We start from the raw sequence: 27,904 nt of genomic DNA, 5'->3' as shown, positions 1-27,904 counted from the left end.
TAACTGTAGACTTGGCACCATTGACCATCCATTTAAATGTGCAAAGTAATTTGCTTTCCTGTAAGCAGTGATGCAACAGTACACAAGGCCGCTTTTGAGGGGGAGATTCAAAATGAACAAAAATATTTAGTGCCGTGGTGCATCAGCATTACTTCAAAAATTATTTCAAAATTCTGTGATGTTAGGTTAGCCAGGGTTATTCATGTTAAAAAAGAAAGTCTCCACCCCCTCCTCCTGACTGGTGTCAGTTGAACCATATTTTCTAATCGTTCCTCTCTGGGTAGTCTAAAGGTGCCAGATCAGATATCATCTCAGAGACCACCCCTTGAATGGAATTTTGGCGTTTGTGATTTGATGTTATTCGCTTTCACCTCCACATCTTACATAATTGTGTAGCTTATAAATAGAGTTTAGGAATATGTTTCTTCACATAGCCTGTAAACTCTAAGTGTTGATACTCTGTGCTAAATAGATTTAAAAAATCTTTCTTTATCATTATTTTTGATTTTTATAGATTTAAGGAGCCACTGGAGGAATAGTTTTCCATAAACATAAAAGCAATTCAAAGAAAATTACAAAAAAATAAATTCGTAGTAATGTTGTCAGTATAGTATCAATGCTCTCTAAGTACTTCAACTAATACAGGATTATGATTAGAGCTTTTAATTAGTCTATATTGTTCTGAAACTGTCACCTTCTGCACACATCGAAGAATGGGGATATATATCAAATTTTTAAAGCATCCTAAGTGTTCCCTGGGAATTATTCACAACAATGGTGGTATTTTCGTTTTTTAAGTTACTTTAGCAGAAAGGCAGACTGAAATACAATTGGCAAATGAGAGTCAATATTGAACTGGTACTTCCCCTGGACAGTGTATTCCAGTTCCAAGTTTTGATGTTTAATAATTGATTGAGGGAGGAGATTGGGAGTTAGCTCTGTTTTGCTCAACAGTTTTCTCAGGGATTTGAATGGAAAGAGGGCATGCTCTTAGGTTCGCAGAAGGCATAAACCTGGGAGACGGAGAAAAAGGAAGAGAGAGAGTAAAATTGGATGCTGATTTGGGTTGTAAAAGATAGTATTTTAGAATTAGGAGCTGACACCAACAGGATTATAATTTAACAGGAATAAATATGAACCTTGTACTTAGGGTTAAAAATCAACAATACAAGTCAAGAATAGGTAACACATTGCATAATTGCTTGGTGTGGAGGTTGTGGCTGACAGTGAATTCAAGATGAGCCCAACTCAAGTTAACTAACTCAAGTGAGCATGGTGGCTGATAAAGCTGACACAATCACAGAGTTCTGTGTTCAACAAGCAAGCACACTCTGCCCTGATTGGACCACACGGTAACATTATTTCTGGTTATGAGTGCCACATTTTAAGGAAGATATTAATATACTGAAGAGCATCATGAGGCAGGATGGTGAAGAGTTTAAAAATCATATCACACTAAGAACACCCAAAAGAAGTGGGGAAGCCTGATTTGTAAAAGAAGCTAGTTGTGAGCCTTTCTTATATCTGACAGGCTGCCCAGTGAGAGAGAGATTATTAAATAAGATTCAGAATTTAGATGACTATTACAGGAAGGCAGATTTCAGTTCAATATATGGAAGAATAATTAGAGCTGTCCAAAAATAGAACGTGTTCTGTGGCTGGAAATATTTTGGCTGTTGGATGAACACCAGCCTCAGGAGGTAACCTTACCTAGGGTACAAGGTTGTACCTGCTGACCTCTAGAGGCCACGCCAATCCAAAGCCCCCCAGAACATGCTGGAAACATGTACCTCTCTGCCAAAACTGTGAATGCAATAACTAGGTTTAGGGCTGTATTAATGTGATTTCCAAAACCAACTGGCAACCCAAGTTGATTAATATATCCACTAATGCAACACGACATCTATTTATTTTAGCACAGGAATTTTGCTCATGGTCTCTACCCCCGAAGCCACCAGAAATCACAACCAGTAGCACTTAATGACCCATTCTCAGAGCCTTTGAATAGCAGCTGAAACATGGAAATATTTGAAGATGAAATTACCTTTCTACCTTCCCATAATAGTAGCAGCTTGGTATAAGGATTCCAGGAATATATGCGTTACCATTTCAGAGGCCATAATTAGATGCTTCTAAGAATCAAAACGTCAACATTGTTAGTCATTAGTTAGCACATTAATTAATATATGTTAGAAGCTACTTAGCACTGTTGCTCCTTCAGAAACAACAGCAGTAGGATAAGGTAGTGAGTGGTTCTCAAACTTCAATATGCATGAAAATCACTTGGAAGAATTGTTCAGACACAGGTTGTTAGGCCCCACCTTCAGGGTTTCTGTTTCAGGAGATATGAGGTAGGGCCCGAGATTTTGCATTTTTAATAAGTTCTCAGGCGATGCTATGCTCTTTCCAACACTGTATCCAATGACATCACATTGGTAGTTTTAAATTGGCCATGGTGGGAATATTTACACGAGAGAAATTGGTAAATGTAAATGCTAAAATCATAACTTTTTCCTCTGAGAGTCAGTTGTTAAAACATTTACCGGTAAACCACTGCTACAGACTCAGAGCAGAAAGAAAATACTGAATGACCAAATGTCTAGTGCAACATTGCCCACATTAACTTCATTCATGGATTTAATGAATGTTTCTTGAGTCCTAGCTATGTAACCACAGCAATATTTTTCCAATTATAATGTGTTGAAAGAATTTAATAATGGAGTTAATGGAGTTAAGAAAATAAAGTGTACTATTGAGTTAAAGTGGATAATTAAGTATGCTTTCTTACTATATTATTTGCTGTAAAAAGTCAACATTTGACCCATTTCATAATTATGTGTTAAAATTATAACATGAAAATGAACATAGACCAGTGATCATTAAATAAAAGTACATATCACTTCTTCTTCATCATTGTCGTCATCATCATCTAACATTTATTGACTGATTAGGATATGCTAGGCACTGTTCTAAATTCTTTACATGATTTATCTTATGTATTTCTCGCAAAAATTTGTCGCATAAATATTGTTATCCCCATTTTACAGATAAAAAAATTGAGTCACAGCAGGCATGTTTGTGTATGGACTATCATTTAGCTGTGCATTAGGTAATCTCCCATGTAATGTCCTGAAAACCTCAAGTAACAGCATTTTTAAAAATTTACTGACAATGACATTATTAAATAATCTGTATATTCTTTAGTATTTTTTAATAGATATTAGGAGAAAATACTGCCAGCATCAACACTTTCACAAAAATATACTAAAAGAACACTGACATGCTAGGGAAAACAATGTGAAACATTGCCTCAATGGCATTAAATTGTAATTGCCTGACCCTCCTTGTTCTCCTTTCTATGCTTCAGTGAAATTGACCTATTTATGCTTGACATATTTTTTTAAGTTTATTCATTTATTTTGAGGGTGGGGAGGTGCATATTGAGAGAGAGAGAGAGAGAGAGAGAGAGAGAGAGAGAGAGAATCCCAAGCAGGCTCCACACTGTCACACAAAGTCTGACTCAGGGCTCAATCTCATGAACCATGAGATCATGACCTGAGCTGAAACCAAGAATTGGACACTTAACTGACTGAGCCACCCAAGCACCCCAACATAATTTTTATTTGTACCTCATCCTTAGGTTATTATTAGTCTGTGATTTCTCTGACTTAAAAATCTGTCCTTAAAGTTCTCTTGAATCTATTTGATTAGAACTAGTATAGATCCAGGGAATTTCTATTTGTCACCATTTAGTATTGCCTGCAATCGTCTTTCATACGCAGTGTTTTATTCAAAGCCATAACATGACCCAAAGTGAGTGCTATGTGGAGTGAAAACTTAGAAACTCTCAAGATGTCAGCCTGTGCAACATATCCTGTAGGGAGTGTAATCTCACCTTAAAAGGGATCCAATGTGAGCAATTAGCTATAGAAACCTGGGAGGCAGGTTTCAGGGATGAGTAACAAGTTGAACATTGCATTGCATTGACAGGGTGTGGTCACTTATCCACACATTAAAGCCACTAACTTTTCCCCTGCATAAACATGGTTGCTCAAATTGGTTTCATTTTGGTCTTCTGAATAGACCCTTCTAGACTGCTTCTGTCTGACTCTTCAGTGAGTTATGTGCACAAGGACCTCGCCCTCTCTAACAAACATTGCAACAAGTATTCCTGATCTTAATAACCACATTCATAATTATCCCCCAGCTTAAGTATCATAGAATTTCACAAGTTTACAAACTCGAGACAAGTGCTGTTCGATAGGAGTATAATGTACACCATGTAATGCAAAGTTTCCTGGTAGCCACGTTTTATTTTCTTTTTAACTTTTTTTCAAATGTTTATCTATTTTTAAGAGGCAGACAGACAGAGCATGAGCTGGGGAGGGACAGAGAGAGAAGGAGACACAGAATCCAAAGCAGGCTTCAGGCTCTGAGCTGTCAGCACAGAGCCCGATGTGGGGCTCGGACTCACTAACTGTGAGATCATGAGCTGAGCTGAAGTTGGACGTTTAACCGACTAAGTCACCCAGGCGCCCCCCTAGTAACCACATTTTGAAAATGTAAATAGGTGAGATAGTTTTAGTAATATGTTTTATTTAATCCAATAGATCCAAATTCTTATCATTTCAATATGAAATCCATATTAAAAGGTAATAATGAAATGTTTCACCTTCTTTCTTTTGTACTAAGTCTTGGAAATGTGATATGTGCTTTCAACTTACAGCACATTTCAATTCGAACTAGGAATTTAAGTACTTCCTAGACATTTATGGCCATGGCTACCATACTGGAAAGTTCTAGACCTGTTGAAGGTCAGATTAAAATTTTTGTAGAACATCCACATATCCAAATGCCACGCCTGTTGATGGGTTTTTAACTAAATTTCTGGAACGAGGCGTCAATGAAACACTCTTGACCTGCAGCCTCTATACCAGGTCACTGTTATCATTAGGATGAATAACAAATTAGTTATGGTGAAGAATAGCTAGAAGCTTACCATGTATAAGTGAAAATGAGTAAATTTATGAAAACTGTGATACAGTGCAAAATTAGATGCGGCAATCTAGCTGCCAGAATTTCAGTTATTTATAATCAGGCTAGGCTAGGAATATAGGAATTCATAGAGTGGCTCCTTGCTTATTTTTAATTTTTAATGAAGAAAACACAAATATAGTCTCCCATCCATTCCTCTTTGCAATGGACTTGACAGATAATAACTCTTAAGTAGACAGTGGTTCAGTCTGAATACCTTTTCAGTGCCAGACAGTTTCTTCTCTGGTATAAGTTAGAATAATCTTGCCCCTGTTGGCAATCACAGAGCATTCTAATTTTTGGCTTTTAGGTTCTGGGGAATCTACAGCCTTGGTGCTTTTAGCTGAATGGTTTGCATTTCAGGCAGCTGTGTTCTGTTCAGAGAGGGGTATTTTTCTGTTTGCTTTGACAATGGAAGGGAGATTTTTAAGGTCTCTTTTGGGGGAGAAGAATTTTTCTTTTTTAGATTAAAATTAAATCTGATCTCCATCTGTTTGGCACCATGATACTTCCTGTGTAATATCATTAAACATTTCTCACTACAGTAGCTGAGGGTGTTGCATTTAATCATCTCAGGCCTAATCTTGTATAGGCTACAATAGAATTAGCACAGAAGAAGGAACGGGCCTGGCAGAAGGTGAGGGGAATACCAGAAATGGTCAGAAGGTACATAATAAGATAATAGCTATCTATCATCCGGCATCTGTTATGTGACAGTTATACATCCAGGCATGGTATACGTATGATACGTACCATATCTCTCGATTCTTACAACAACTGTATGAGGTTGTTAGATGTGGTATCATTTTTCAGATAAAGAAACTCATCCAGAGAAACAGTAAATATTTTGAAGAAGGCCACAAGCCTGTTATGAAATAGAATTCAGAAAAAGTATGGCCCCTTCTCTTTTCTCCACATCATGATGTCTCCCAATGAGGCAAAACAAATGACAAAGGAAATGTCTTGCTGTAAACCACCAGCAAATTGCAAGAAATATCGAATGAAAGTGCAGGGTGTAAATTACACAGGGAGAGTGATATAAACTCAGAGGGGAGAAATAAAGTAGGATAGAGAAAAAAGTAATTCAAGGGAGCATTATATCAGTGGCTTTCAAACTTAGATTCTAACTGCAGCCTGCAGTAAGAAATGCATTTTATACAAGGACCCAAGAAAATACCACTGTGTGTGTATATGTTTGTGTGTGTGTGTGTGTGTGTGTGTGTGTGTGTGTATACAATTATTTAGTGATGTATATAGTTAGTTTTATATATATATATATGTTATATATATGTCATATATATGTTTGTTATATATATATGTATATATATACGTACATATATGTATATATACGTATATATATATCACTATATATATATACGTATATATACATATATGTACGTATATATGTATATATACGTATATATATATATCACTAAGATAAGTTAGCGAAATATATATTACTAAAAAATGAGCAAATGCATTTCAGTGGCGAAATTCAGGACAGTCTTATAAACATGGTGCTAGAACAATTAAATATACATACACACAAAAAAATTTGAACTTTCCAAACCATATCTCTCATCATATACAAAAATTGACTTGAAATGGATCATAGACCTGAATGAAAAACCTAAAACTATACAACATCTAAAAGAAAACGGAGGAGACAATCTTTGTGACCTTGGGTTGGACAAATTTTTTAGATTCAACACCTAAAATATGATCCTTAAAAGAACATTTATATGGATGCCTGGGTGGCTCAGTCGGTTGTGTGGAGTCTTGGTTGCAGCTCAGGTCATGACCTCATGGTTCATGCGTTAGAGCCCCCATCAGGCTCTGCGATGAGAATGCAGAGTCTGCTTGAAATTCTCTCTCTCCCTCTCTCTCTGCCCCTCTCTCACTCTCTCTCTCTCTCTAAACAGATAAGTAAATAATCTTAAAAAAGAATATTTATAAAATGATCTGTATCAAAATTACTCTCCATACAACACTGTTAAGAGGATGGAAATAGAAGAACAGACTAGAAGAAAATATTTACAAAATACGTATTGATAAAAGACTTATATTCAGAATATGTAAATAACTCTCAAAACTCTTAATAAGAGAACAATGCAACTAAAAAATGGGCAGAAGATTTGGATAGTTCATCCAAGAAGATAAACAGACGGCCAATACGCACAAGATGCTGAACGTTATCGATTGTTAGAGAAATGCAAGATAAAGCCACAATGAGACACCACTGCACACCTATTAGAATGGCAAAAATTAAGACCAACTCTACCACGTATTTGCATGGATGTGGAGAAGGTAGAACTCTCATACCACGTGGGCAGAAATTAAATTGATTCGACCACTTTGGAAAACAATTTAGCAGTTTCTTAAAAAGTTAGTCACCCACCATATGGTCCGGCATTTCCACTGCTAGGTATTTACCTAAAAGAATGAAAGCACATTTCCATAAAAAGATCTGTATGCAAATGTTCATAGCAGCTTTATTTGTAACAGTTACACACTGAAAACAACCCTAAAGTCCCATCAACAGGTGAATGGATAAACTGTTGTCTGCCATATAATAAGATACCGCTTGGCAATAAAAAGAAATAAACTATTGGTACGTGTCATTAAAAAGATGACCTCAAAATAATTATGTTTGGTGTAAGAAGCCAGACCAAAGAGAGTGTATACTGTATAATGCCATTTATATACAATTGTAAAAAATGCCAATTAATTATAGGAACAGAAAGCAGATAATTGGTTGCCTAGGTATAGGAAAAGGCAGGGAATGAGAAAAAGGATTTGCAAAGGGGCATGATGAAATTTTGGGGGTGATGGATATGTTCTTTATTTTGATTGTGGTGATATTTCATGACTAGGGTTGCCCGATTTAGCAAGTAAAAATATAGGATGCTCAATTAAATTTAATATCAGATAAAGAATTTTTTTTTTGTATATGTACCACACAATATTTGGAGCGTACTTTTACTAAAAAAAAAATTATTCATTGCCTACCTGAGATACAAATTTAACTGGGTATCCTATATTTATCTGGCAAACTTGTTACATGTGTACATATACATAAAGCTTAACAAGTTGTATACACTTTAAGTATATGCAGTTTCTTGTATTTCAGTTATACTTCAATAGAGTTGTTGAAAAAAAGAAAAATTGAGGTTAACCAAGGAAGACAAAATGGCTTTCCCAAGTTCACTCAACTAATGGCAGCAAGGCTAAAACCAAAATCCCAGTTACCATTCTCCCTGTCCAAATGCTCTTTCTGTTATACCAAGTATATTCTAGAGGAAAATGTTTGCTCACAGGGATGGAAAAACATATCCCAAAGGACATTTGAATATGGAGTGATAAGGAAATTTAAATTAATTTATAATTTATAAATGTCTGCTATCATGTGGCTTTGTGAGTCCAATATTGCACCTGTTCTCAAATCCATTTTAAAAGCGAAGCATTGCAGCCCAGTGAAATCTATTCTAGGAATAAATAAGCAGTCATTTTATTTCAATCTTTTTAACTATCTGGGAGCAGGAGTCCCCCAGCCATCCAAGTAGAAAGGGTTAAAAGTATAACAGAAAAGATACAACAAATGTAAAGAGTACCTAGCTATTGATTACCATTTTCTTGCTTTTTACAATTAAATATTTCTCAATAATCCAAATAGCAGGCTCAATGTTTTTCTTACAGCATACTTTTAGCTATTTCTACTTGTTTTTTTTTTTTTCAAGTAATCTCTGCACTCAAATGTGGGACTCGAACTCATGACCCCGACATCCAGAGTCATACGCTCTACCGACTGAGCCAACCAGGCACCCCTCTACTTGTTTATTAAATAATTTACAAGGTGAGAAATACCACTTACTAGTTGAAATTGCCTTGGTCTAAATTGAAATCACTTTCTGCCATCTAAAATAGATGATCCTTTCCTGGTATACTGTTTGTCCAGGGAATAGAGAAGGAAATTGCCATATATCATCTAGGCTAAGAAGTGTTATTTTAATAAATTACATTTTAACATGTCTGTAATTGTGATGTGCCTTACTATAGATGTCTACATTTGAAGTAGTAAATTACTTCCCTTTTCTCTTTGGAAGCATACCTGGTACATTTTAAAAGTCAATGGTACATTTTACAATTCTTAACACCATAGCTCGAGTAACTGTTTCTACCCAGTCCAGTGTGAGTTACACTCTTCTCTTTAGATTAGGTGGTAATTACCATCATTACTCACAGCCCTAATGGAGCAATGCATACCCTCTCAGCTCTTTCCAGTGGGGTAAAACCAGTGTAATTCTTACCTAATGTTGTTATTTCCAATCTATCTGTATAATTTAGTATCCCACCCCATTCTTCTATTTTTTATTTGCACTGGCAGGTTAACCATATTTGCATCTCCTCACTGGGTCACATGTGCAATACTAATAATAACAAAATCAATGACCACAAAGTGAGAAGTGAAATGAGACCAAATTAACATCAGCAAAATACAAAAAAAGCCACGTACTCTATTGGAACCAATTGTACAAATAAAAAGTGAACTCTTTCATGCAAGAGAGTGCATTTAAAGGAAATGTTGTTTTTTTTTTTTAAGTACTTACTTTTGCTGTGAACTGATCAACACAGAAACTTCCTCTCTAAATATGAATGGCAGGTGTGTAAGATAAAAGGCGAACATGAGAAGTGCTCTAGACCAGGGATTAGTAAACTATAGCCTGTGGACCAAATCTAGTTTGACACCTGGTTTTGTACTATGTTCCATGGTTGGAAAAAATTAAAAGAATATTTTGTGACACATGAGATTATTAAAATTCTAATCCCAGGATCTATAAATAAAGTTTTATTGGAATGTAGGCACACAATAGTTTACTTATTGCCCATGGCTGCTTTTGCGCCGCAGTGGCAAGGTTGAGAAGTTTACTTCTCTTGAAAAGTTGAAACGTTTACTCTTTTTTTTATGGAAAACTTTGCAAACCTCTGCTCTCTCTCAAAGGATTTAAATAGAAATTAACAACTGCTCTCTCTCCCTCACATTTTAGGAAAATGAGTTCTGGGGCACCTGGGTGACTCAGGCTCTGCACTGGGCGCAGAGCCTGCTTAGGATACTCTCTCTCCCTCACCCTCTGCCCCTCCCTAGCTCTCTCTCTCTCTTAAAAAAAATAAAATAATAAAATAATAATTTTAAATTAAAAAAAAAAAAGAATAGTTTTGATGGAGCCTATGGCTTGCCTCCATTTCTTTGTATCATTTCAGTGTAAAGCTGTATCTTCAAGTATGAGAGCATAAACACTGAAACAGATTATAATTTATCACATGACCAAGAACCAAAGGAGGGTAAACTTTAAATGATTGATGGTGTCTTAAAAGTTGATTGCAAAGGGGTGAATAGTTACATTACATAAATGTGTGTGTTTTATGAATGGATTTCTTTTCTTTCTTTCTTTTTTTTTTTTTTTCTCTGAGGAACATTTCCCTGTATGCTTTGTAGCAGATAACTCAGAGGTCAGTATACCCTCTTCCTTTCTAGAAAGACTCCATTTTGTTTGGGTGTCTGTAGTCGCCTCCCATGACTCAGGGTTAAACCCTGACTCATCTAAGCTAGTCACTGAAATCTCTTGCCAGTGCTTGGTTTTGAGAAGAGATGAATGACTCAATCCTGGCCAATGAAATGAGAAAGCAATTCATCTGGGGTTTTCTAGGAAAGGCTTCTCCACTGATGAAACACATACCCCCCCTCATGGGCATTATGGTATCTGCATATGATACCTGGAACTGATAGCCTCGCTGGAACCTCAAGGGGAGCTTGCCTGAAGGCAACCTGGTACACTGAGGATGCAGAACGCACACATGGAAAGAACCTGCATTTCTGAAGACATCACAGAACTACTGGATTAAGCAACCATAGAATCCTCATTTCGCAGAAGACCTTATTATACGACATAATAATTTTCCTTCTTGTTTAATCCATTTGCCAAGGATTTCCTGTTATTTACAGTACCCTAATGAGTTTTTATTAGTACTACATATGTAAATATTTTAAATGTTCTTTTTCAGACAGACATCGAGAGCCTGTTTCCATGAACGGTAAAAGTTCCTTATAATACAATTGACTATTTTATGCATGTGTATACTACAAAAGTTCCCAAGATAAAAACCAAAACAGGGACACCTCGGTGGCTCAGTCGGTTAAATGTCCGACTCTTGATTTCAGCTTAGGTCATGATCTCAAGATTCATGAGGTTGAGTCCCACAATGGGCTCTATGCTGACACCATGGAGCCTGCTTGGGATTCTCTCCCTCTCTCTGTCTCTCTCCTTCCCTGTTCGATTGCACACAATCTCTTGAAATAAATAAAACAACACAACGAAACCTATTTATTATTATCTACTTATATTGTGGAGAATCACCTGGTTGCAAAGTTTTGTCAGAATGAGTCTATCAGTTCTATTTTCCAAGTACAAGTCCACAGATGTTTGAAAAACTTCCGATCCCGCCATCTTTCTGCAGTCACTGGGAAGAATGTGGAATTTTATAATTTTGGATTATAACAGCAACTTCATCCTTCCAATAAAAATTACAGTGTTTGCATGTGTATTGCGCTGCCCAGAATGCTGTGGAAGTTACAAAGCAAACAAAAGGCAGTTCAGGTCTTTAAAAGGAACTAACACGGGCTCGCTTGACAAGCAGAGAGACAAGACACAATTCATGAAAAAAGTAGGAAACCTAAGCAGGCACATGAAACGTAGATCAAAATGCATTTTAAAGTTTCAGTGAATAACAGTGTCTGTCATGAGAGCAGACAATGTTTCCTGGAGGAGATGAGCATGGTCTTCTTTAGATTGTATGGTGTCAGTGTGTTTGGAGCTACAATAATAGAATATCGTAGCCTTGGGTGACTTATTAACAACAGAAATTTCGTCTCACAGCTCTGGAGGCTGGGAAGTCCAAGATCAAGGCACCTGGTGAGAGTAGATTCAGTGTCTGGTGAGCGCCCACTTCCTGGTTCATAGATGGCCGTGTTTTTTGCTGTAACCTCAAATGGCAGAAGGGGCGAGAGAGCTCTCTGGGGTCTCTTATGAGGGTGCCAAATCCACTCATGAGAGCTCCACCCTCATGACCTAATCACCTCCCATAGGCCCAACTTCCTATGGGAAGGAAACTCATCGCATTGGGTCTTAGGAGATAACATGAATTTGGAGGGGGACACAGTCATTCAGTCTACGGCATATGAAAAACCAGAAAAACAGAGGTTATGTCTTATTAATCTTTCTTTACTCTGACCCAGCTCCGGGGACTCAGTAGAGTGCCATCAATATTAGTTCAACCATTGGCTGAACTGTGCAGAAGTATCCGGTGAAATCTCTAATTCGTCATAACCCTAAATTCCAATTTATAATTTTATATGTAATTATCATATAAGTTTCCTTATTGACATAATAATCCCATGGATTTATTGGAGGCAGTTTGAGTTTATTGGAGGCTGTCCTTAATGTTTTCAGGTTATCTGCAGGAGGTTTATTGTTTGAGTGAAGAACAAATGTATATAGCAAGGATGTTTTTGTCTGATGTTTATTTGGCTCTTTCAGAAATCTGACAAACTTAATCTTTTCAGTCCATTTAATGGTTAGACCCAATGCATAATTGCACCAATGGGATTGAGATAAAGCACTTAAAATTTTTCCAGTCCGTGGATCCATTCTTGGTAATTGTTGGAACTGGAGAGTCCTATTCACATTAGCAGTGGCACAAAGTAATTTCTAGCATTGTCTCCTCTCTCCTTGCCCCTACATGCATATGTCAGATGTGTCCAGAAGAGTTCATTTCAGTTTCACAGTCCCACTGTCTCCTCTGACCTCTGCCTTGCCTTGAGTCTCCAATAAGTCCAGCTTTTCTGCATAGCGCATCTGTAATGGCAAATTTATGCCCACATTGTCAACAGGTTTCCAAATATACTTATTAAAACACTCATTTCCATGAACCACTTGATTCCTTTCAATTTATTTCCCTAGAATGCTTCATCTTGGTCACTGAAGTGGAGAATTGGCCTCATGAGGCAATATTATAGAATGAAGTCATATTACTATGAGCTCTCATCCTTCTCTCTGCCTCTAACTACTAAAAATAAATGTTGTGAAAAGCAATTCTTACTCTGACCTTACTCTTAAGTGTCATATCATAAAATCCAAAATAGGAGGATTTGAGGCAGTTCTAGAAAGTAGATTGCTCTTTAGATACTTAAAGAAGTGCTTGCTTCACCTTTAATATGAGTTTATATGCCTCCTCTCTTTTGATGGAATTTTTTTAAGGTTCATTTATTTATTTTAAGTAATCTCTACACCCAACACGGGGCTTGAACTCATGACCCATAGATCAAGAGTCACACACTTTTCTCACTGAGCCAACCAGACACCCCTTATGATGGAATTTTTAAATTCATTTATTTGACAAACCATTCACTTCAACATTCAACACGTATTTCTTGAGGACCAACTATGTTTGAGGACTGTGCTGGCAATTAAGACTTTACAGACATAATACATATATACAATGGAACATTATTCAGTTATGAGAAAGAAGGCTATCTTGCCATTTGCAACAATATGGATGGAACTTGAGGACATCGTGCTAAGTGAAATAGGTCAGACAGAGAAAGACAAGTACTATATGATATCACTTATGTGGAATCCAAAAAGGCCAGACTTGTGAAAACATAAAGTAAACTGGTGGTTACCAGGGCCTGGAGGTTGGGGGTGGGGCAGAGAGATGTTTAAGGGTACAAATTTCCAAAGAGTAGTAATTAAGTCCTAGAGATAAAATGCACAGCATAGTAAATATAGACAATGATACTCTATTATTTTATCAAACTTGCCAATTGACTAGATATTAATTATTCCAACCATTAAAAATAAATTTGGGGGGCACCTGGTTGGCTTAGTTGGTTAAATGACTGACTCTTGATTCAGCTCAGGTCATGATCTCACAATTCATGAGTTCGAGCGCTACATCAGGCTCTGTGCTGATAGTGTAGAGATTGCTTGAGATTCTCTCTCTCCTCTCTCTCTCTGCCCCTCCCTGCTTGCTCTCTCTCTCTCTCTCTCTCAAAAATAAATAAACATTTGAAAAAAGAGAAATTTTAATTATGTGACAGGATAGACATGCTAATTATCACTATAATGGCAATCATATTACAATACATATATCAAATCAACATGTTGTACACTTTAAATTTACACAATGTTATATATGAAATATATTTCAATTAAAAAACTTTTTGAAAAGGGTTTATAGATATAACCTTTACCCTCTAGGAGCTTAAAAATAGAGAAAATTAGGGGCACCTTGGTGGCTCAGTCGGGTAAGCATCTGACTTTGGCTCAGGTCATTATCTCACAGTTTGTGGGTTCAAGCCCCATGTCAGGCTCTCTGCTGACAGCTCAGAGCCTGGAACCTACTTCAGATTCTGTGTCTTCCTCTGTCTCTGCCCCTTACCTGCTCATACTCTGTCTCTCTCTGTCTCAAAAGTAAATAAACATTAAAAAAAAATTTTAAATAGAGAAGATCCAACAAATATGATATAAAAAGGAAGGTGAAATTAAAAGAAACTACTGTAAAAGTAGCATGTGTTTGTCTAATTTTGACTTGGGGGGATTAGGGGTGTTTTCTAGAAAAGCATCACTTATAATATGCCTTGAAAGATGAATTTTGATAACGAAAAAAGTGAAGGCATGTAAGAATAAGTAGCTAAGGTCAGATTATGAAGACACTAATCAGCAATCCTAAGAAAGCTGGATGAAAAAAATTATAAGCACCACAGAAAACCACTTCATGTGTTGTTTAGGAGAGGAGGTATTTATTTTAGCTGAGTTTTAGTTCACTTTAAGCAGCTGTGTGTGGAGGATGGATTGGAAAGGATAGAAACTAGAGCCAAGACTAGTTAGGACGTTATAGTGATAAGCCAAATGAAAGATAATGAATGAGTGTTTACTTGTATTGCTGGCCTCTCAAAGGAAATGCAAGGCCCATGAAGGCAGGGGGTTTGCTTTGCTCACTTGCATATGGATCAATAAATACTTGCTTAATAAGTGAAAGAATAAATGAATGGATGAGTTGATTAATTAAATGAAACTCTGTAAATGCAGGCGAGAGGTCAGAAAGAGACATTTGCCTCAGAGATGGAATTTTCTCTTTTTCTACTGACACATGCTATAGCTGGTCCTTTTCAAGCGTTGGCTTAAACAGATGAAGTTTATTGGAAAACCTCCCAGATTCGCCTGTCTGTGCTCTTTCCAGCCTTTATGGCAATCTGCTTCCTTAGTGCCCACCATCTTCCCACCATCTAGAGCACAGGTCAGCCAACCTTGGCTCCTGGATCAAATTTGTCCTGCCACCTGTTTTTGTAGGGCTGGTGAACAAAGAATGGCTTTTAGATTTTCAAGTAGGAAAAAGCAAAAGAAGAAGAATATTCTGTTACATGTGAGAATTACATGAGCTTACAATTTCAATGTTCATAAATAAAGTTTTATTGGAACACAGCCATGCTCGTTTGTTTACATATTGTCTACTGATGCTTTTGCCCTACAGTGGGACAGTTGGGTAGTTAGTGACGGTATTCCCCACAAAGCCAAAACTATTTATTCTCTTGGTCTTTATAAGAAAAGTTTGCCAACCCCTGATCTAGATGAGCTCTCAGGAAAGGAACTGGAACTTAATCACAATAAGGAATAAATCATTTATCAGTGAAAGCTCCTAAAATATGTTTTAAAGGAATGTAATAAGAGAAAACATCAAATAAAAACAAAAAACAATAATAATATTAGCTATATATTATATGCCACGTTCTCAGCTAAGCAATTCTTTAAATAAAATTGATTCTCTCCTCTCCATCCAACATGGCTACAATATAGGAGGGCATCAATATTCTCATTTCATAGAGGAGAGGCCTAAAACTCAGAGGCTGAATAACTTTCCCTGGGTCAAAAGGCCAGGCTTAAAAAGACACGAATAGACATTTCTCCAAAGAAGACATCCAGATGGCCAACTGACACATGAAAAAATGCTCAACGTCCCTCATCATCAGGGAAATGCAAATCAAAACCACAATGAGAAACCACCTCACACCTGTCAGAATGACTAACATTAACAACTCAGACAATAACAGATGTTGACGAGGATGCAGAGAAAGAGGATCTCTTTTGCATTGTTGGTGGGAATGCAAGCTGGTGCAGCCACTCTGGAAAACAGTATGGAGGTTCCTCAAAAAATTAAAAATAGAACTACCCTACGACCCAGCAATTGTGCTACTAGGTATTTATCCAAGGGATACAGGTATGCTGTTTTGAAGGGGCACATGCACCCCAATGTTTACACCAGCACTATCAACAATAGCCAAAGTATGGAAAGAGCCCAAATGTCCATCGATGGATGAATGGATAAAGAAGATGTGGTATATATATACAATGGAGTATTACTCAGCAATCAAAAAGAATGAAATCTTGCCATTTGCAACTACGTGGATGGAACTGGAGGGTATTATGCTAAGCAAAATTAGCCAGCCAGAGAAAGACAAATATCATAATGACTTCACTCATTGAGGACTTTAAGACACAGACAAGATGAACACAAGGGAAGGGAAGCAAAACGAATATAAAAACAGGGAGGGGGACAAAACATAAGAGACTCTTAAATATGAGGACAAACAGAGGGTTACTGGAGGGGGTGTGGGAGGGGGGATGGGCTAAATGGGTAAGGGGCACTAAGGAATCTACTCCTGAGATCATTGTTGCATTATATGCTAACTAACTTGGATGTAAATTTAAAAAAAAGAAAAAAAAAAAAAAAAGGCCAGCCTCAGACAAAGCGAGGATTTGAACCTACAGTAGTTTAACTTCAAAACCATATCCTTAACTGTAACTTTAGAATTTCAGTACAAATAAGCAAGTACTGTTGGGCACATGTAAAGGGGAGAGGGAAAGGGCATACAGTTTTTCCAGGGCAGGACGAATAAGAAACGTGGAGCCCCGAAGCCTGGTACAGGTTTTAATGGAAGTACATCTCCTCCCATCACAATGTGGCTGTCACAGGGGAGGAAGAGTTAGGACTGACTGACAGAAGTTGGGCAGCTCTGTGTAAGCACTATAGCTGCTAGTTGTCCCACTAGACAAGTCTTCAGACGCAAAAGAGAACTTTAAAGAAGATGGGCAGGTGAGAGACTTATTAACCCAGGAGCTGCCAACGTCACTGTTGGCAAATGAGCGCTGGAGTTTGGGGAAGAGGATGAAAGATGGACGAAAGCTTCCATATGATGAAAAAAAAACTAGAAACACCCTAAGAAATGTAGCAACGATAGCTGAACAGAGATGATAATTGTCAAAGGAAAACTAAAGAGACAATGGGTCACATGTGAGTTGGAAGTTTCACTCTTAAGCGGGGAATCAGAACCAGCATAGAGTCTAGGCCCTGGAGGAAGAGGTTTGGAAAAACAAAAGCGTGTCATTTAAAGCCAAACACCTGCGGAACTGTCTCATTAAGGAAAGCACATTTCTGCATGTTGCTGTTTGGGTAGTGATATGTGGATCTTTTGCTTTCTGGTAAGGTAAACACTGGGATGGCTAGAGGGGATCTGCTGGAAATGGGGGCCTAGCTTGGACTCTGGCATCCAGCTGCCTCGGCCTCATAAGGCAGATACCTGAGTCAGTTAGGTGGCCAGGGCGGGGTCTTCCCAGGAATCTCCTGTGCTGTGAATATTGCATCATGCTATTTCTAAAGCACGAAAGAGGAAACAGGAGTTGAGAAAAGTCCAGTGACTTGACTAAGCCGCAGAGAACCCTGATTGGAGCTCCCTGCCCCTCCCCCCCTCCCCCACATAAACATATTCTTGGTTTGTAGAGTATGTGCGCCTTCCATGACATTATCTAAAACCCAGTGCTTTTGATTCAGCTGTCAAGTAACGGCTCTTTTAAAAAATCAATCGCAGGGACAGCTTAGTCGGTTCAGCGTCCAACTCTTGATTCTTGCTCAGGTCGTGATATCACAGTTTGTGAGATCAAGCCCCACCTTGGGCTCTGCACTGACAGAGACCCATGTTTAAATAAGTTTGGGAAACACTGGGTCACCTAAGTGTAAACAGGTTTAGTCACCATAGGACTTCTCAGAACTTTTAATATGCCTTCATGTGCTGTGGGCAACTGAAAGGCAAAAGTAGCAAGCGGTGTTCCCCCAAGTTTTTGACTATAAAGCACCCCCACCCCACACACATGTATTTTCATCGTGCACTCAAGGAAGTGGCATTTGATGACACATTTGGGAAAACAGTGGCCTTAGTGTACACACAGAAGTTTCAGCAAGACTAACCCCCATTCTTCTGTATTTCATCCTGTTCCGAGGAGCCTGCTGCACAAATTCCTTCTGACAGGAGTTTTGTAGGTAAGACCGCAACACCTGTCACACTGAGAAAGAAAATGGTTTTTTATGCTCTGGACATTCTATTCTTTACCAAAATAGTTATACCTGAGTGAAAACCTGACATGAATAAAAGTGAAGCCACTGTGTATCCGTCAAGGGAAATTAGCCACAGTGAGTACTCAGCGCACCATGGGGAGTGATGTTGATTAGGAGGCTGTGAAAACATCTGCCAAAATCATGCATCTGATGAGCAGTTTCATGTTTCCCACTACCTTGGAAAGTTTAGACGACTTCTCTAAGCACAGACTTGTTAGCACATTGACCATTCCTTCCAAGTACCCGGTCAAAGCCCCGGCCCACCCATAAACTCTGCAAACACTGAGCCCCCTGACCCAAGAGCCAAATGAGAGGAGTCACAGGGCCAAGAGGGGCCCAGTTGACATCACAACCACAACATAGCTTCTGCCTCCAACGTCTTTGGTCGACTTCTGGTAACAGGAATGGAGTTTTTTGTTTGTGTCCCTAATTCGTCCATATGATCCTGCAGCAATGTGGGTTCTGGGACTTCTGAAACTCCTCCTGGCCAGCCCCTTACTTTCTACTTTAAATCATTACCATTCTTCCTGTAGATCTTTGCTCCCCTTTATGTTTCACATCCTCAACTTGCAATACCAGGTTCATTTAAGTGATCCTTTCCAGACCTTCTCTTATTTCGGTGTATTTTACCCACTTCCACAATTCACGGATTTCTTTTTGTTCACTGTCTTACATTTAAAATACCAATATTTAGGGGCACCCGGGTGGCTCATCCGGTTAAGTGGCTGACTTCGGCTCAGGTCATGATCTCGCCGGTTCGTGAGTGTGAGCCTCCCGTCGGGCTTTTTGCTGCTAGCCTGGAGCCTGCTTCAGATTCTGTGTCTCCCTCTCTCTCTGTCCCGCCCCTGCTCACACTCTGTCTCTTTCAAAAATAAACATTTTAAAAATAAAATAATATACTAATATTTGTTAAATGTCTCTGCCTTTGGTCATCGTCTGTTATAAGCTGCTCTTCTCATCTGAGAGTCTTCTCTACTTTCCAGTTGCTTCTGATACATTTGGGAAATTTCCTAATTCTCATTTCAAGATTTTATCTGTTTAGATCAGACACCCCAATGTCTGAAGGCCTACATCCCGCAAGTGTGGCATAAGTGATATATCTGGATTAGGGGCATCTAGGTGGTGCAGTCGGTTAAGTGTCCAACTTCAGCTCTGGTTATGATCTTGTGGTTTGTGAATTTAAGCCCCACATGGGGCTCTGTGCTGACAGCTCAGAGCCTGGAGGCTGCTTTGGATTCTGTGTCTCCCTCCCTCTTTCCCCCTCCCCTGCTCATGCTCTGTCTCTATCTCTTTCTTTCTCTCTCTCTTAAAAAAATGAATAAACATTTTAAAAAAATAAAAAAATAAAGATACATCTGGATTAAATTAGTTCTAAAAAAAAAGCAGTGGATGGGGGGTAAATAAGAACCCAGCTGTGAGACAGCCTGTCTGGCAATGAAGAGCTTGTTAGTTGTGACTCTAGAAAAGTAATCAATCTTTCTTTGCTTCATTCCCCCCACCTCTGCTAAAAATTGGAGAAAACACTACTACCTATCTCATTTGGTTATTATAAGGATTAATGGAGTAATGTATCTAAAAGGCTTGTAATAGCACCCAGAACCTAGTAAGTATCATATAATCATTAGTATTATTATGTTCACCATTTAAAATGACAAATGCATTTTAGAATAAAGTATAGAGTTTTTAAAAAAGTCTTTCTGTCTTTTTAAGGCCCAGATTATATAAAGGATCATCTACCAAAAATTCATCAGCACACTTCCTATATAGGAGAAAAGCACCCAGCATTAGAAAAGACTGGAGATCTCAGATATTTATGGAGGCCTGCCTCAAACAGATGCTTACCGGCAAAATATAAATATGAGTATGTTGGTGAAATTGGTTGGGGAATACCAGAGTATGATTTTATCAACCAAACAAGGCTTTGGACTGGCTTTCACATCAAGGTATTGCTCTTAAATATGCTCTTCATAGCATGTTGTTTCTGATTTGAATCCTTTCTAAGGATCCTTCCATAGAAAATGTCATGTTCTTGATTTGTCATTGAGAAATAATGGGATTTGAATTTTTCAGAAAAATAAATGTGTGAATAAATGGACTTGCTATCATTCTCTTTTAGTTCCTTTAATACATGAGAGGAAAGGCGTGAAGAAAAGGAAGCTGTGCATAATCCAAAAGCATTTGTGTTTGGCTTTGGAATGCATTCAGATTCACACTTCTGCCGCGACATTCACACGTACTTCTCCCATCCTAGCACTGCATTATGAGTGGGTGGTATTAAAAGAAGCCTGTGCTGGACATCATCCACAAGCCTAGAGAGTCCCAGATCTTTAAAAGGCACTGTGTTGATAATGACCTTGTATCAAATAAGCCAGGGTAATTAGCCAAAGGGTGCTTAGAAATCTTGTCTTATTTCCATTTGGTGTTGTGTATATAGGCACGAGCCCATACTCCTCTGAAACAAGAGAGAACCCAGGTGACTTTAGAAGAAAAATCTGAGAATTCAGACTTTTTCCCCAGGCAGGCCTTTGCATTATCTGAAGACTGAACATGTATCAGTCGTGAAATAACTGGAATTTCTCAAATGCTTAAGGCAATATGGTACAGCATTACGTTGTACCAGCTAACAAAAGAAAAACCTTTTTCTGTCCCAACATACGGCAGTACAGGAAAGTGGTTGGGAGCTCAGTCTTTGAAGTCAGACGGACCCCGGATTCAAATCCTGACTCTGACTTAGGTTTAGCTCTGTGACCCTGAGCTAGCGAGTTCACCTTTGTGTCTCTGCTCCCTTCTCTTCCACATGGCAGTGGGTGGAGTGCCCACGTCTTAAGATCACCTGATCCTAATGTAGTTCTGCTGCCTACTAGCTGTGAGTGGCCTTGGGCAAGTTCCTTAACCTCTGTTCTTCTAGGTCTTCATTATGCATCTTAGTATTTACCTTACTGGGCTGTTGTAAACGTTAAGCAAGTTAATATTTTCAAAGTGCTGGGAACAGTGCCTTGTACATATCAAGTACTCTATGTATTTAATAGTATTTTTGTTTTGTTGTGAGGATTACATAATGAGAACCCAAGAATACACCATGATGCCTGGCAAGTGGTTGACAGACAAACTCAGCTCTCAGTACTGTGGTTGTTGTATTTAATGTTACTCAGTGTCATTTAAACAGAACAAATGCTCAGGTTCTTAAACTGTGTCCTATTCACTTAAGCAAGAAAGATGAAGACCAAACATTTGATTAAATATCAAAACTGGCCACCAGGGAGAAGAGCAAGCAAGGTAGCTTGTTGGAATGAAGTCCATAACTTTGGTTGCCTTTCTGCCTCTCTTTCAGTGACACCTTGCTCTCGTACACGGCCCTCAATCTGTCTGCCCATCTTGAGTGTGTAGATAGCTTCCCTTCCTTCTTTATCTTTAAATTAAGAACACATTTGTCTATTCAAATGAAGCATATTCATGTATTCCTTGGACTTTGAAGCAAGCTGTGAATCCAAAAGAGATGTCAGCCACGAGCTAGTCTTCCAGGAAGGTATTTATTCTGTTTCTTTCATTCATACTTCACACACAGCTTTAAATCACTGCTCTGTTTGGTTAGCACTGTCTTCTTAACCCCTGTGAGATTGAGGCTGAACCATACATTGACTTTCTCCAACTTGTGACACACTCAGAAGCTGGTCTTCTTTGGCATAAGCTGTAAGAGCTGCTGCTTATCATTGGTGCACTTTCTTGGCTCTGGCTTGTTGGCGGGAATTGTTTTCAAAGGCTTACCTGTCTTATAACAATCTTGAACATATATTAGAGGATTCCTCGGACACAGAACTTCATAATGAAAACAAGATTCACTGAGGATGACTATAGTTGGCCCTTGAACAATGAAGGAGTTAGGAGTTCTGACCACCTCCCATACTGTTGAAAATCTGTGTATACTTTTTGATTCCCCAAAACTTAACTACTAACCGCCTCCTGTTGACCTGAAGCCTTAAGGATAATATAAAATAATTGATGATGATGATGACATTTGGAATATTTATTATGTACTATATTCTAAAACTAAAAAAAGAAAGTGTTATTAAGAAAATCATAAGGAAGGGAAAATACGTTTATAGAACTGTAATGTATTTATCCAAAAAAATTCCACATATAAGTGGACTTGTGCTCTTCAAACCCATGTTGTCCAAGGGTCAACTGTACATATTAGCAAATAACCATAACTTATAATAATAATTAGCAAATAACCATAATTTATGTAATTTACCCAGCAGTTAAGGCCTAGACTTTGTCATCAAGGCTGCTAATGCTCCCCTCCACACCCAGGCATGGCTGCCTCTCGACATTCAAGGCAGATGGCTATATTCGTTTTTGAGTCTAGCCTCAGACTTAGATTCCTAATCAACCCAATGCTTCAGGCAGCTACCTCTGGGCAATATGACTTGGTGTGAATTGGCATGTCAGCTGATACAAACACATACACTCCATTCATAAAAATGAGCTCCTAATTACAAAGAGTATATGAGAGTCCCTGCCACTAACCCACCTTCCTCCTCACCAGGTGGTTGGTTAATTCCTTAGTTTGATGTAATTTAGGGCAACATCTCAAGGCACCTCCTGTTCTTTCTCTGGTTCCTTGTCTTCAGTGGACCCCTTCTACATCGCTCCACCATCCTTGTCCATAATAACCCCAATCAAGATGGCACTTTATTTCAGTCCATCTTCAGAGACTCCTCAGTGTCTCTCACTGCGATTGATCAGAATTTTGGTTTGAAACACAAACCTTCACCTAGTGGGTGTTTATAGCCTGAACAGCTGCTCTTCCTAATCCACTGCTCCAGGTTTAGAGAAGACTGGCAGCTAAGGAAACTCAGGCACCTCCACTAGACTCTTGGCAAAATGCCTGGGGCAGCTGCTTCCTACCTGGCAATGGTCTCTCCTATTTGGGGCACTAGGAGGGTTCTATAGATCATCTGGATTTGGGTAGAAAGATAATAACTTCCAGGCTGAGTGACACCTGAAAAATTTCTCCACATCACAGAGGTCAGTAAAAATCACAATATTGGGTTTCTCTTCTGGATCTTTTTTATGTTTAGGTATTTCCTCCTCACTTTTATATGCGATGCAATGTCATCACAATGCATGTGTATATAAACCAGCAAAGATCATTGCTTTCGCTATTATCTTAGATGGAAGAGCAGTACATTCTTCTTCTTTTTAAAAAAATGGATTTAGCCTCTGCCAAAATGTATGTGTCATTTCTGCAAGAATATATGAAGATCATTGATTGAAACAATTCTTTTGGTTTCAAACCCCGTGCTAAACTGAAAGGCATTTCTAACTCCTTCTTAGCTGGGCACGTCTCCTCTCTCCTGGTCTTTCTTTAACCCAAACCTCAATAGTATCAGCTGGCTTTCTGATGGCCATTTTCTGCTCCCACCCTGACCTCATAACCAAAGGATTTAAGTCATTTGGTTTTCTCACAGAAATAATGTTATACTGGGCTTGACGACTAACTCTTCAAGAGTGTGATCCCAAAGACAATATTAAACCAATTAATCATAACATATATTACAACCAATATATCATGGAGCATAACAACTTGAAAGTCTATAGGAAGTAATAAAGAGAACTAGAATAACCCATCAATATATTTATATGTGATATAGTATAATATAATAAAAAGTATAATCTTCAAGACTTTGAGACTTCTGCCTCATTTTTAACTGCCACAAATTCCAGTGTCATGAAATAGAAGTCTCCTCTGTGACAGTTTTAGGGATATTTGAACAGACTTTTGATGAGACATTGTGTTTCTTGCTGGCTGCGAATAGACCAATCCAAGATTGGTGGCTTCATTAGACATTTTCTCTTTGTGTATTTATTTAGGGAAAGTAAACGTAGGAAGAGCTGGAGTATTTGCTGTGTGAGGAGGCTTCTGTAATTACTTCCATTTTACAGTTGAAAACTGAGGTACTGACAGGTGAGTTTCCTTGTCCGTGGCTGCACAGCTAGGAATTGGTAGAGCTGGGATTTCAACCCAGGCTGTGAATTCAAGGACTTACTTAGCAGGAGTACGGTATTTCACCTGAGGTGAAATGACAGAAAATGGAGTCAGAACCTTCGACTTGAAGCCAGCATGTGAAGGGCACATCTGTGTTGTCGCTGTTCTGTAAGACAGGGTCTGGCTGGCGGCAATCCCAACTGCCTTCTCTTATAGAGTGTGAGTTCTTTCTTCATGGTTCTCTCAATTTTCTCCCAGCTTTCCATTCTGCTCCATATGCACCCCCACAGACTTCATTTACAATATTAAAATGAATTATGAGTAGATATCACCCACATATTTGATATAATGAGAAATAGCTTGATATTTTTTAGTTTTTTTTTTTAATTTTGAATTTCTATTTAATAAGCACTTTGTAGTGCTTCAAAACATATCATCAAATACAATCTTCAGCATTGTGGGAAAAAAAAGAGAAGAGAATGAGGTCCTAGTGAACGTCCCCTTCCTTTCTTGTGCTAGCCCAACCCCATGCATTCTTCCAAAGTGTCCACCTTCATGCAACAGTATCCTAGAAAATATTCAAAATCACCTGGGAAAAAGTATTGCCGGTACGGAGGTGATCACTATGTAGACCACCAATCACATCTTTCAGGATGTCTGAGGGTTTTTCACATCAAATTTCTTATTTACCTCTGGGTTTATTTAGATAAATCCGAAACAGTCTCATTAGAATTCCTAGGATCTCACACTCCTAATCTCCAGATGTTATTATCAATACAGAAGATTTTTAAAAAGATAATAAAGCTCCCTTTATTAACCAAGTTATAAAGGGAAAACAGGAAATAGCTTTTCTAAAATTAGGCACCTCTTTGGATTGCTGCTCCAGATGGGCGTGTGTGTTTAGCTCTCACTTTATACTTCCTAGAGTTATTTGCATCCTAACAGTTTGTGGTTTAATATAAAAATAATTACATTAACACCTTTCATCCTTAGGTGCTGTATAAAGTCATGCATTTTCTGATACCACAGAAAGCCTTCTGTGAGGGAGCGCCACATGCTGACCATCTGTGAGGGAGGAGGAACATTGACGAGGGAGGCCAAATAACCCTCCCTTTTCTTGAAAATAATATATTAACACCATTAACCTCCTTATACATAGATGTTATATTTTCCCCATTTTACAAAACTTGGCTTTATAGGATGCCTCAGATAAACTGAAGGAACTAGTTTCCTTATAAAATCTTACTTGTAGCTGAACTTCTGGAAAATAAATTTTATGTTTAATGTTCCCTTTCTCTAACAGACCATGAAAACAATAAGGGAGGCGTGTATCACTGCTTTGCATTCTGTATTGTGTTCAAAGCAGTTCCATGAGGAATAACATTTATGGGATGGAAAGCATCTGTGTTGGTAGCTAGGGACACTGCCACTCTATATCTTACTGGACACCCCAACCCTGCTGACCTGGTGCCCCAACCAGGCACAGGGCTTTCTCTCTCCTGTTGAGGTGACTTTATAGATACCACTGGTGAACTGGGAAATAAATACATCTTAATTTTCACATCTTTTGTTAAGATGTGGAAATGTGAAAAAAGAAAGAAAAAGAACTTTGTAATTTAGTGCCTAGGGGATGATCTTATTCCTTAATTAAAGAAGGCTTAAAATATCCCATGGTGGTTACTAACTTTGTAGGGCCTGACATAACATCTCTAGTATGTGTCTACTGGTAAACATATTTTTTTTTTTTAAATCACACTACCTAAAGTTAGCAATTAAGCAAAGGCCATTGGTTTTCAACAAATATCATTTGATGATGATAGAGAAATACAAAGCTAAGAAAAGACTGTATAAATGAGAATGGGTTCTAGTAAACCTGTGGTTTAACTCGAAGGCCCGCCTCCTTTAACTATATCGTCAACGAATTGAGACTTGGGCGCCATCTAATCCCCCCCAGCACAAGTGGCTAAAATACCAGGACATCTGTTTTCTAAATCTGGCACTTATCCTGGCTTTTGAAGATCTTTGGGAGAAATTCTAGTCTAATCTAACTATTATCAATTTAGGATTATAGTTCCCCCTACCATTCAGGTACAACATTCCCAGAGTACCTCGGTGGTATTGACAAAAATGCATAGAATGCATAGCAAACAAGACTAGCAATCTGGAGTAATCTCTTCTTTTTCCGAGACTGAACCTAGGATATCAAGAAATCTTAGCTGAGCAAACTGACAACGATTCATTAACTATAGGGGATCCCTCTTATGTGGTCCCATCTCTGTCTTTGGGCACCAAGAAAATGGCACTGAAAGTAAGTGCTGTTAGGAATCCACGTGAGCCCCCTTAGTTGTGGGAGAACTCACAGGAAAGTTTTCTCTGTGTTGTTGAAGTTTTAGTGTGGCTCTTGTCAGCAACAGGACTGCACCATCCGGCCACAATTCCAAATGGCTTTAAGCAACTTGAGGTCTGAGATGGGTTTTACTGAACTTTGTACTGACAACAGCAACACCACTTTTACTGCTTAGGATGGTGATCACTTCCCCATCTGGAAGTGATGGGGGATGGGTGCTGAGATGGCCTCACTTCTGTAGTGTCTTTGTCGAGAGACTAAGTTGCAGAAGGGAAGAAATGAAGTTTTAAGTGTGCATTAGATTGAGAATTATTCTACTCCTGGCTTATTCAATAGTCATTTGAAAACTATTTGCCATCTTTGTTTTTTTTTTTTTTTTTTTTTGTGCCGAAACTGAGTTATACTGTTACTGTTCATACGGCCTGAGCTGCCAAGCCTGGTGCAATTCTGTGTTGTAAAGCTAATTGGACAATTAACTTGGGAGAAGCACACTTTTTAGCCTTTGAATTAACAACAGTGCCAACACATTAGAAAACTCCAAGGGTGAGAACTGTTGCAAAACAGGCACTTGATTATATATCAGAAACCGTGCACTAAGCACAAAGAGAGACTTGGGAAACTCTCATGTAGCTTTTCTGTAGTGCGAATAGTTGAATCTGCTCAGATTTCAGACCCTGGTAGGAATCATCAACCCACTCTGGATAAAGGGCTGATAGCAGAATGGCTACTCATCACAAATCCTAACAATTTCCAACAGAACAAGTTCTAGTTTTGTTTTAAAAGAAAATCTTTGAGTACCTTGAATATAGAATGAATAAGGAGAATGTTTATAGCCCTGGAGAAGTATGGGGGGAAAAAACAGATATTTGTTTTCTGAGAATAAATGGGGCAACTAGCATTCATAATGCTTTTCAGGACAAATCTATGTTTGTGGCCTTAATGAAAAATGGAATGTAACTTACAAGCAAAAGTAGCCAGTTGAAGAACTTTTCACCTTCCACTTTTTCTCTCTTTGCATGCTATGCTGCCTA

The 27,904-nt window shown here is 38.4% G+C and overlaps 1 protein-coding gene across 4 annotated transcripts in view; it reads left to right on the top strand.

Annotated features, from left to right (window-relative positions):
* The window catches only part of SPMIP2 (sperm microtubule inner protein 2), a 98,880-nt gene that overhangs the window by 19,619 nt on the left and 51,357 nt on the right, over window positions 1–27,904 (top strand). For all 4 annotated transcript variants that reach the window (XR_013555108.1, XM_078445649.2, XM_078445648.1 and 1 more), the window contains exon 2: window positions 20,248–20,480. Coding sequence is in view for 3 of the 4 variants with exons in the window: in XM_078445649.2 (XP_078301775.1) it covers window positions 20,248–20,480 (233 nt within the window). In the remaining variant the exon portion in view is untranslated. The remainder of the gene's footprint in view (window positions 1–20,247; window positions 20,481–27,904) is intronic.

This window comes from Panthera onca, chromosome B1 (assembly GCF_046562875.1).
Source record: "Panthera onca isolate mPanOnc1 chromosome B1, mPanOnc1 haplotype 2, whole genome shotgun sequence".
NCBI lineage: Eukaryota > Metazoa > Chordata > Mammalia > Carnivora > Felidae > Panthera > Panthera onca.
Note: the sequence above shows the minus strand (reverse complement) of the source record. Positions and strands in the feature narration are given on the sequence as shown.